Source organism: Pan paniscus, chromosome 1 (genome assembly GCF_029289425.2).
Source record: "Pan paniscus chromosome 1, NHGRI_mPanPan1-v2.0_pri, whole genome shotgun sequence".
Classification (NCBI taxonomy): domain Eukaryota; kingdom Metazoa; phylum Chordata; class Mammalia; order Primates; family Hominidae; genus Pan; species Pan paniscus.
Window position 1 is genome coordinate 96809332 of NC_073249.2, and position 10252 is coordinate 96819583.

General features: G+C 41.9%; 1 protein-coding gene across 1 annotated transcript; it reads right to left on the bottom strand.

Annotated features, from left to right (window-relative positions):
- Positions 1–3764: 3764 nt before the first annotated feature.
- On the bottom strand, positions 3765–5462 carry SPRR1B (small proline rich protein 1B). Its single transcript, XM_003817196.5, has 2 exons — positions 5418–5462; positions 3765–4338 (listed from the first exon to the last, which is right to left on the bottom strand). Exon 2 carries the CDS (start codon positions 4317–4319, stop codon positions 4050–4052), a length of 270 nt encoding a protein of 89 aa, XP_003817244.1. The 5' UTR covers positions 4320–4338; positions 5418–5462; the 3' UTR covers positions 3765–4049.
- Positions 5463–10252: the final 4790 nt, after the last annotated feature.

The following is a 10252-nucleotide window of genomic DNA, read 5'->3' on the forward strand; positions in this document are numbered from 1 at the left end:
ATCTTTCACCACCTGCAAAAATTAACTCAAGATGGATTAAAGATTTAAATATAATGTCTCAAATATAAGAATCCTAGAAAAAAACATAGGAAACACCATTCTGGACATTGGTCTTGGGAAAGAGTTTATGAGTAAGTTCTTAACAAGAATAGTAACAAAACTAAAAATTGACAAGTGGGACTTAGTTAAACTAAAGAGCCTCTTCATAGCAAAAGGAACTATCAACAGAGCAAACAGACAACTTACTCAATGGGAGAAGATATCTGTAAATCATCTGACTAAGGTCTAATATCCTGAATCTAAAAGGAACTTAAACAACATAACAAGCAAAAACCAAATAATCACATTGAAAAGTGGGCAAAAGATATGAACAGACACTTCTCAAAAGAAGACATAGGAGTGGCCAAAAAACATGAAAAAATGTTCAGCATCACTAATCACCACAGAAATGTAAATCAAAACCGCAATGAGATACCCCCTCTCACCAGTTAAAATGGCTATTATTTAAAAAGTCAAAAAACAACAGTTGCTGGCAAGGCTGTGGAGAAAACAGAACATTTATACACAGTTGATGGGAATGTAAATTAGTTCAGCCATTGTGGAAAGCAATTTGGAGATTTCTCAAAGAACTTAAAATGGAGCTACCATTTCACCCAGCAATCCCATTACTGAGTATATATACAAAAGAAAATAGATTATTCTACCAAAAAGACACATCCGTTTGTATGTTCATTGCTGTGCTATTCACAATAGCAAAGTCATGGAATCAAACTAGGTGCCCATCGACAGTGGACTGGATAAAGAAAATGTGGTACATATACACCATGGAATGCTACATAGCCATAAAAAAGAATGAAATCATATTCTTTGCAGTAACATGGATGGAGCTGAAGGCTGCTATCCTAAGCAAATTAATGTGAGAACAGAAAACTACATACCACATATTCTCACTTACAAATGGGAGCTGAACCTTGGGTACTCATGGACATAAAGATGGCAACAATAGACACAGGTGAGTAACAGAGTGAGAAGAGACAGAGGGGTTAAGGGTTGAAAAACTGCCTGTTGGTTACTATGGTCACTATCTGGGTAATGGACTCATTTGTATTCCAAGCCTCAGCATCACACAATACACCCATGTAACAAACCTACAATTGTATACCCCTGTATTAGTCTGTTCTTGCATTACTATAAAGAACTACCTGAGACTGGGTAATTTATAAAGAAAACAGGTTTCAATGACTCACAGTTCCATAGGCTGTACAGGAAGCATGTCTGGGAAGGCCTCTGGAAACTTATGATTATGGCAGAAGGCAAAAAGGAAGCAGGCACATCTTCTCATGGCAGAGCAGGAGAGAGAGCAAAGGTGGCAGTGCTACACACTTTTAAACAACCAGATCTTGTGAGAACTCACTCACTATCATGAGAACAGCAAGGGCAAAGTCTGCTGCCATGATTCAATCTCCTCCCACCAGGCCCCTCCTCCAACATTGAGGATTATCATTCCACAGGAGATTTGGATGGGGACACGGAACCAAACCATATCAACTCCTGAATCTAAAATAAAAGTTGAAATTATAGAAAAGAAAAAAATAAAAAACTTAAAAAAGAAAAGTGAGCTGCAAAGCTTACCTAACCAAGAAGGGCACAATCCACAATGCACACTTGAGATTTGATTATAGAGAGTAGTATTAAGAAAAGGACAATTCTACGGGTGGCAGAACAATGAATAGGAAAGTTAAAAGGAGTTCCTTTCAGAGAACAGAATCAACACCTTAAAAGGAACTTCTACCACTTCTGGTATATTGGAGTGGGAAGAGTGTGGCTTCACTATGCCTGCCCAGTTGGATTTCAGAGTACTATGGCCTAGTGGCTGCCATGTGTCACCATTATCTTCCTTTGAACATGGTAGTTTTGATTTAGCTCTCCTGTACCTGCATTGCCATTGGATGCTGGGTAACAGGAAGAAATGGCCCATTTGTTTGTTTCATAATTTGCTGAACAAAAGGAGCCATAGGAAAATGTAATGGAGAGAATTTCATGTCATCTAGAGATCCTAGATTTTGAGCTGGTGGGGACCATAAGGCTTTTTTTCCTTATGGGATTGTGTTCTGCTTATGAGACAAAGGAGCAGATGGATTATTTGAGAACAAGAAGGCTATTCTGTGGCTGAAGCTTGAGGAGCTCACCCAAATCTCTGTCTTCCTCTTATTTCTAAGCACAGCAGTAAACAACATTTCTTAACTTTGTGAGGTTGACAGGGCTATGTGACCAAGTTCTAGCCAAGTCCATAAGACATGCCATTTCTTGTTCCAAGTGGATAAGTGCAGGGACACCTTCTCTATATTCAGTCTATTTCCCTGTTCTTGTGCTTGGATTTATAAGGCACAGCACTCAGAGATGGTGAGACCATAGGAAGGAAGGACTGTGTCTCTTCATGACTATGTGGAACAAAGACTTTACAAACCCATATTGGACTTTTATATGAGTGGAAAGTAACTTTTACTTGATGGAGCCCCAACAATATAGGGGGTGTTGTTATAGCAGCTGACCTATGCTGACTAATAATCGCATAATTACAACACTTTTTTTTCTGCTTGGTTAATTGGTTTGGTGCTAGAGGCACTTATATTTGGATATGATGGTAGATTTTACCTACTAATTAAACAAGAAAACCCTTAGGGCAATACAACATTTAGAGTAAATATTTTTCATATAGGCTTTGTAATTTTAAATAATGCAATCAAGTAAAAATGCCGTGATCAAAAATATCACAATTTCTTGAGTTATACCAATGGCATGTAATTTTTTTATTATTTCATTTTGCATCCTAAGAAAAAGAATCTCTTTTATGCTACTGCAGAACAACTTGCTTTGTCTCCCAGTTACATACAAAAGTAACCTATTTTTCCATCAATATAAAAATATATGCACATATATATGAATACACTGTTGATAATTCTATCTTGTTTAATTTGACTTGAAACATGTTGATACTACAGGGAGAGGGGTGAGGATGCGTTTTACAGTTCTCACTTCCATGGTTCCCACCTATGTGAAAGAAACAGTCTCCAAACTGGATCAGCTTTTGTGCATTACTCTGTGAGGACTCCAGATCTTGTGTGTGTGGTTGTATATGTGTGTATGTGTGTTTGAATGAGGGGTGGGGTAGGGAGTGAAGTACATCCCTCCAGGGCACTGTAAATGCCCCTGGCAAGCACCTTAAATCCCCTTTATTCTGTTTCAGGTCCAAAGTTGGCACTCAGAAACTAGAAATGACTAACTGAGATAAAGAACGGAGTCTGTGCATCTTTGGAGGTGTTTGGAAATCTAGGATGTAGATATCAGAGAAATGAGTGAGAAGGAGCAGGTTAGCATATGTAGGAACAACATTACTTGAAATAAACAGGAATTGGCTGGTAAGTTAGCAGTCTAAAAGCCAGATTTGGAGAGAAGGCAATCAGGATTAGTGAGTCAGAGTCAGCTTAGACAAGTGCTAACTAAACTCTGGCATGACTCACTGAGTTGCAAGAGGAGAGCCCTGCTCCAGCCCTGGATGCCCAAAGCAACAGCCTCTAGGTGGCATTACACAACCTCCCATAGGCAGCCCAGGAATGCTTGTGGGGGCAGCCCTTCGCCCTCCTAATGCGAGTATCAGATGCCTTCTGGACAAAGCCCTTCTTCACCAACTCATCTCTGTGTACAGCTCCCGCTTCATGAGGGAAAGGAATGAAGTTGTAGAGTCAATGACAGACAGTCAAGAGTGGAATTGAAAGTGAATTTAATGGGGGTATAAGGGAGCTGAATCATTTGCTTTCATCTTAAGTCTCTCTTCAGATGAATTCTGAGCAGCTGAAAACTAGCTCTGGTACTAAGACCTTCAGCTTCATTCAGAGACTCAGAGTGTGTAGGAAAGAAAGCTTCATAGCACATTCTTTTTTGGGGGAGACAGAATGCTAATTGCAAGGCAAATGGGACTCATACGCAGAATGGGATAGGGGATTCAGCATCTGGTGGCCGGCTCCTCAAGGGCATGGCTGTGGACCACATTACTTCTGCTTGGTCTTCTGCTGGGCTGGTGCTGGAGTGACTATTGAAGGGCAGGGCTCAGGCACCTTGGGGTGGCATGGCTCTGGAACCTTGGGCTGGCAGGGCTCAGGCACTTTGGGGTGGCAGGGTTCAGGCACCTTGGGGTGGCAGGGCTCCTTGGTTTTGGGGATGCATGGTTCCTGAGGTGGAGGCTGGCAAGGCTGTTTCACCTGCTGCTGCTGAAGCTGAGGGGGTGGGATGCAGGGCTGCTTCTGCTGCTGGGAACTCATGCTGCAACAGTGGCTGGTCCTGGACACAGAACAGATGATTTAAACAGAGAATAATAGGGAAGAAGCCATGGTGAATACCACTTCTGGTCTCTTAAAAAGCAAATGTTCTTTCCCCTTCTTGACCACAAAGAATACTTAATTAATTTCTGAGCCTTTGAAGAAGAGGAACTTAAAGATGATTTGCTCTTGCTCCACTGGAGCAGGGCCTCTCCTGGTGCTCTCTTTCTTCCTACACAGCACACAATAACAGGCTTCTAGCAGGAATATGAGACTCATAATACTGGACCATTGGAAATGTGAGGTTATTTGGAAAAAAAACCCTAATAAATTAAATCTACTCACTCATTTCTGATAAATAGCATGGCTTATCATCTGTTGTATAACTCTGACCTCTCTAGAACCCCAAGCAATCCCACCTGTGGCCTGGCTCAAGTTCTCCTCTGTCTTAAATGTTTTCCTTGTTCCTACTCATTCAAGCACTAACCAAACACCACAGATCGCTTCATATGGGACTTTTAGTGGCTTCTCTAGAAAAAACCTTCCAGAAATCTCTCTATTCCCAAACTGTCACAGAACTTGCCCTAATCACCTGGCACTGATAAGTTACTATTATACAATGCATTTTAGCTCTTATTTCCTGATTAAATTGTAGTATCATAGATGCTTAAATTATTTCTTTGCAAACAAATTGCCAAATATAGTAAGCTCTCACAAAAGTATCTGTTGAAAGAATAAAATTCTCTGTATTAAAATTATAAATAAGAAGGAATTATAATGTCAGGGTAAGTGCTGTGGACCTGGGTTCTAGTCATTATCCTATTACAAACTTACTATGGATCCTTGAATAAACCAACCCCCTTCTTGCTGACACAGAAAGAGTGAATGAAGAACTGATAATGTCTAAAGTCTCTTCAAGCCCACAGTATGATTACTTTTAAAATGAAGATATTCCTAGAGGTTATAATTCAATTGAACAGTCTGCATGGCTATGATCAAATTCAATAATGAGGGAAAAAAATACCAAGAATGCCAAGGAGACTCTAATAAAAATTAAATACCTAGAATGGATGCTAAAGAGTTCCAAGTAAAAAAACTCACCTGGTGTGAAGAGAGGAATACTCTGTATGGTCCCTTAGAACTGGTGTAGTGTTCCCAGCCAACTGGCTTTTTATGCATGGAACAAGCCGTGCCTCAAGGAAACAGGATCCATCTGGGCTGCTGTGCCTACATTCCTTACCTGTCAGATGTGATTCACCCCTCTTCCCTCACCCACCTGTTGACTCAACTTTTGTGATGAAACTTGTGGCACTTGCTGTCTGACAAGGATGTCACCTGGGCTTTATCCCCCTGAACACCCTTTGCTCCCAGGTGTAGTGTTTACAGGAAGGGTGGTGTGGGCTGAAAGAGAGAGAAGGAAGACATTCTGGGGCTGCTGGAACCAGAAACTGTCCTATCTTCTGGAAGAGTCTAATCCTCAGCACAGGTGACACTTGTAGGGTTGTTTAATATATGAAGTGGTTGTAGAGATAAACAATAGGTATTTCTGGTTATTCTGGGACGCCAAGGGCATGGTGGCTAGGTGAAAAATAGTAATATTCTGTTAATCCATCACTCAGTATACTCATGCCTGGCAGGGGAAAGGAAAAACTAAAATGATTATTTCGGTTCTAAAAAGCCTTTTCTCCAAGGAGGAACTCAGGGTAAACAGCATAGGGGCAGGCTGACCTCAGTATGTGAAGGAGAGTTCTGAGCAGTGAAGCTCTGGGAAGAATGGTCACTTTCGGAAGCTCTGGAGCAACCTGGCCCTTTTAGTCCATCCATTTATTCTGTACATTGTGACAGTAGGCCCTGAAGACCCTGGCTATCATGGGGAATCCCTTCTCTGCAGCCAACATGGGAAGAAACAAAGGAGCTGGGATTCCCTGAGCCCTTATATCAAAGTTCACTCTCCTCAAGATAAGATGAAACTTAGGTCACTAATCCAGGTCTACCTGCAGTACACAACCTGTTGCAAGTGTGGTTTTTGGAAAATCCAAACTATCCTTCAAATCCAGGTGTCGGATGGCCCCTCCCTCATTATTTTCACTCATCTAAATGTTTGTAGAGCAACTGCTGGCTGCACAGCTGTGTCACCTCTCATGAACTTGAGCCCAGGACCAGCCAGCTACCACCAGAGGTTCCTCTGCTTAGCCATTGTTCTACCTTCCATCTTCACATGATGCCTGGTGTGTAGTAGCTGCTCAGAGAATTGACAATTATAGAATAAATGAATGAATGGAAGGATGGAGAGATGGGTGGATGATGTTATTCGTGAAGAGACACCAGAGGCTGTTTTGAGAACTATCAGGAAATTTTTTTATAGGGGAAATCCTTCCTTGTGGCAGGCCTCATGGTATAAGCTGAGAAAAGCTGTAAGAGCTTAGCAAGAGACAGATATTTCTGTCATTTTATCCATTATGATTTGGCTGTTGCCCCACCCAACTCTCATTTTGAATTCCCACGTGTTGTGGGAGGGACCCGGTGGGAAGTAATTGAATCATGGGGGAAGGTCTTTCCAGTGCTGTTCTCATGATAGTGAATACGTCTCAAGATATCTGATGATTTTGGAAAAGGAGGAGTTCTCCTGTACAAGCTCTCTGTTTGCCTACTGCCATCCATATAAGATGTGATGTGCTTCTCCTTGCCTTCTGCCATGATTGTGAGGCCTCTCCAGCCATGTGGAACTGTAAGTCCATTAAACCTCTTCTGTGGCAAATTGCCCAGTCCCTGTTATGTCTTTGTCAGCAGCATGAAAATGGATGAATACATCCACTTATCCATTTCTCTCTCTCCTTGTTTAAGTAGTCACCTTACTTTGGTCTGTGGCCACTGTCATCACCATGCCTCTTGCATCAGTTGAGCTCTTTTCTAGACTTGGACACAAGCTTTTCCTCAAACCTGCTCCCTGTAGACCCTACGAAGGAAATTATAAGCACACTTTGTTTGCAATATGGTGGGATTATCAGGTCCAAGGCAACCTGCTTCCTGCTTCTCGGTCCTCCATGCCGCCAGGCCCAGGACCTGGCTGACCTGAACCTCAGCTGAGGCTGGGCCCCTGCCTCCCATGTCTTTCCTAGACCCACATGTCTTGGGGGAGCTTTCATTCAATATGCTGTTTAGGTGTTGACCTGATGCACTCACTTGACATATCTCCTCTCCCTCAGTCAGCACTGTTCTCATTCTAGCTTCTAGACTTTCTCATTTTACTCTTCTGCTGTTTTTTCTAAATTACATGGAATAGCTAGGTGTAAAGATCCCCCTGCTGCTTTTTTTTTCACTGTACAAGAAAGCTCAATTTCCTCATCAGTAGTGCTGGATCAGCCACGGATTTACTGGGAAGCCATATGGCTGCTGATTGCAACTAACATCTCCCCATATGCCTCTGACTTTTATGTCTGTCCTTCTCAGGATGAAAGAATGCTGCTGATTGTTTTTATTAACATTAAAGCCTGACCTTTCTGATTAACTGTACTTGACACCTCGTGGATATCCCTACAAATTCTCTCTGCCCTGCCTTTTATCCATATACAGTCATGTGGCTCTTTTCACATAGGCTGGGATGGGCTTTGTGCAGGAGATACCTGATAAAGTTGCTCTGCAGACCATACTACATACCTCTTTCTTCTTGATCTGGGGCTCCTATGATACTGCAGTGCAGGGCACTCATGGAATGCTTTTGTGTGTACAACTGGGAAGTATGGGGGAGTCAATACATATGGGCCCAGATTTGACAAATGATGATAGTGAGGGGAAGTGAAATAAAACTATGGATAAATACTTCCTGCCTTCCTCTCCAGGACAGAGAGTTCTGAGACTACTTCTTAAAGATCATCAGAAAGTCCCATCCATGGACCTTTTTTATGGTTGCATAGTATTCTATGATGTATATATATGTACCACATTTTCTTTATTCAGTTCACTGTTGCTGGACATCTTCATTGATTTCATGTCTTTGCTAAAATATGTTCTTTGTACAACATAGATGAAGCTGAAGGCCATTATCCTAAGTGAACTAATGCAAGAATAAACCAACTACTGTATGTTCTTACTTATAAGTGGGAGCGAAGCATTGAATGAACGTGGACACAAAGGTGGGAACAATAGACACTCAGGAGTGCTTGGGGGGAAGGTGGAAGATGGGAATGGGTTGGAAGGCTACCTGTCAGGTACTGTGCTCACAACTTGGGTGATGGAATCATTTGTACACCAACCCTGAGCAGGACGTTATTTACTCATGTACAAGCCTGCATGTGTGCTTCTGGAACAAACAAGATGAGGAAGGTGAAGGAGAAGGAGAGGGAGAGGGAAAGGGAGGGGGAGGGGGGAGGGGGGAGGGGGGAAGGGGACTACTATATGACCCAATAAAAAAAGAGGTAAGACACAAGTTTCAGCATTCAATTTTGAATGGCTTTGTAGTAATTATAATAAAATATTTCAGGAAGAAAGTACATGGTTGGGAGGAACTAACCATTGTTGAGCTATCAGTACAGCACCCATATTAGGTACTTTATGTTAAAGAAGTGAGTGTAAAATAATGGTTACAAGTGTGAACTCTGCAGCCAGACTTACTGAGTTCTGGTCCCAGCTGAACTATTGGTGACTCTGGGCAAGTTATTACCCTAACCTGTGTTTCAGTTTCTTTGTACATAAAATGAAGATAGTAGTAGGTATCTCACAGTGTTGCTGGGAGGAATAAATAGGTTAATAACAGTAGAGTGTTTACAACAGTAACTGGTACAGGGATTGTTCAATAATCATTAACTGACATCATATATGCTAATTAAGTTACATAGTCACTTTCTCTCCCTTTTCCCATTATCCAAGGACCTATAAGGCAATGTCTTTGCAATTATAAATGACTAAGTGCTAAAATGAAAACAATTCTATTGTTACAGTCTTAAAATAAGTCAATAAATTTACTGAGTTGCTATTAAAAAAAGTCCCATGGACTTGACTGTCAGCTGTTCTGGGTGATGTGCAAAATGGTAATGCCTTCTTGAATGGACATTCCTTCCCTCTTGTATTTCCCTTTGTCCATTATTCCTCTTCCTTGGGATTGCATTCCCAAATAAACTTCCTGCCTATGAGGCATTAGTGTCAGGCACAACTTACTGTAGGAATCAGGTTAAGACAATCATGAAAGAGGCACATAATTCAGGAAGTGGATATATAAACACAATCATTATAAGGATGGAAATCAATGCCCAGAGCACAGAAAGTTGGACAGATCACTGTAAGAAAGTTGAACTTGATTTAAGTTCTTTCTTTGGAGACTCCAGAAAAGTTGATGTGGCTGGGGCTTGTCCTTTCCTCGCTTACCCTGGAATGCTGCATGACAATAAATTCAGGAAAGAATCCTTCTCTTAGTTTAGCCTCATCCCAGGGAGATCAGAGACTGAAGCTTGGTGAAGAGGCCTTCTTCACCATTTCAGGCTTTGAAGAACATTTGATGGAGAGTCATGAGAAGGAGGATCCATTTGTCTTTGTCATGTTTTCCCCCTGCCAGCTTCTGAGACTGCTTTGGGGAATGTGTTGCTGCTGGCCAGATGAAGAAGGTTTCAAAGTAGACTTGGGCAGACACTGTCTAGGTGGTTACTGAAGAGGTAGACACTGAGGAGAGACAATGTGGTGGTGGACAGTGGTGAGGCGGGCTTTGTGGAAACGTGAAAAGTTCTGGACAGTTGAAGGCTGTGTCTCTCAACCCCAGGAAGAATATGTAACAGGATATGCAGGTAAGATTACAGGAGCTGGCTGGCAAGGCTACTGCTAGAAGAACGTTATTCTTGTTACTTAGCAATATCTGAAAGAAAGGGAGGCAGAGGTTGCAGCGAGCCAAGATTGAGCCCCTGCACTCCAGACTGGGTGATAGAGCGAGACTCCATCTCAAAAAATAA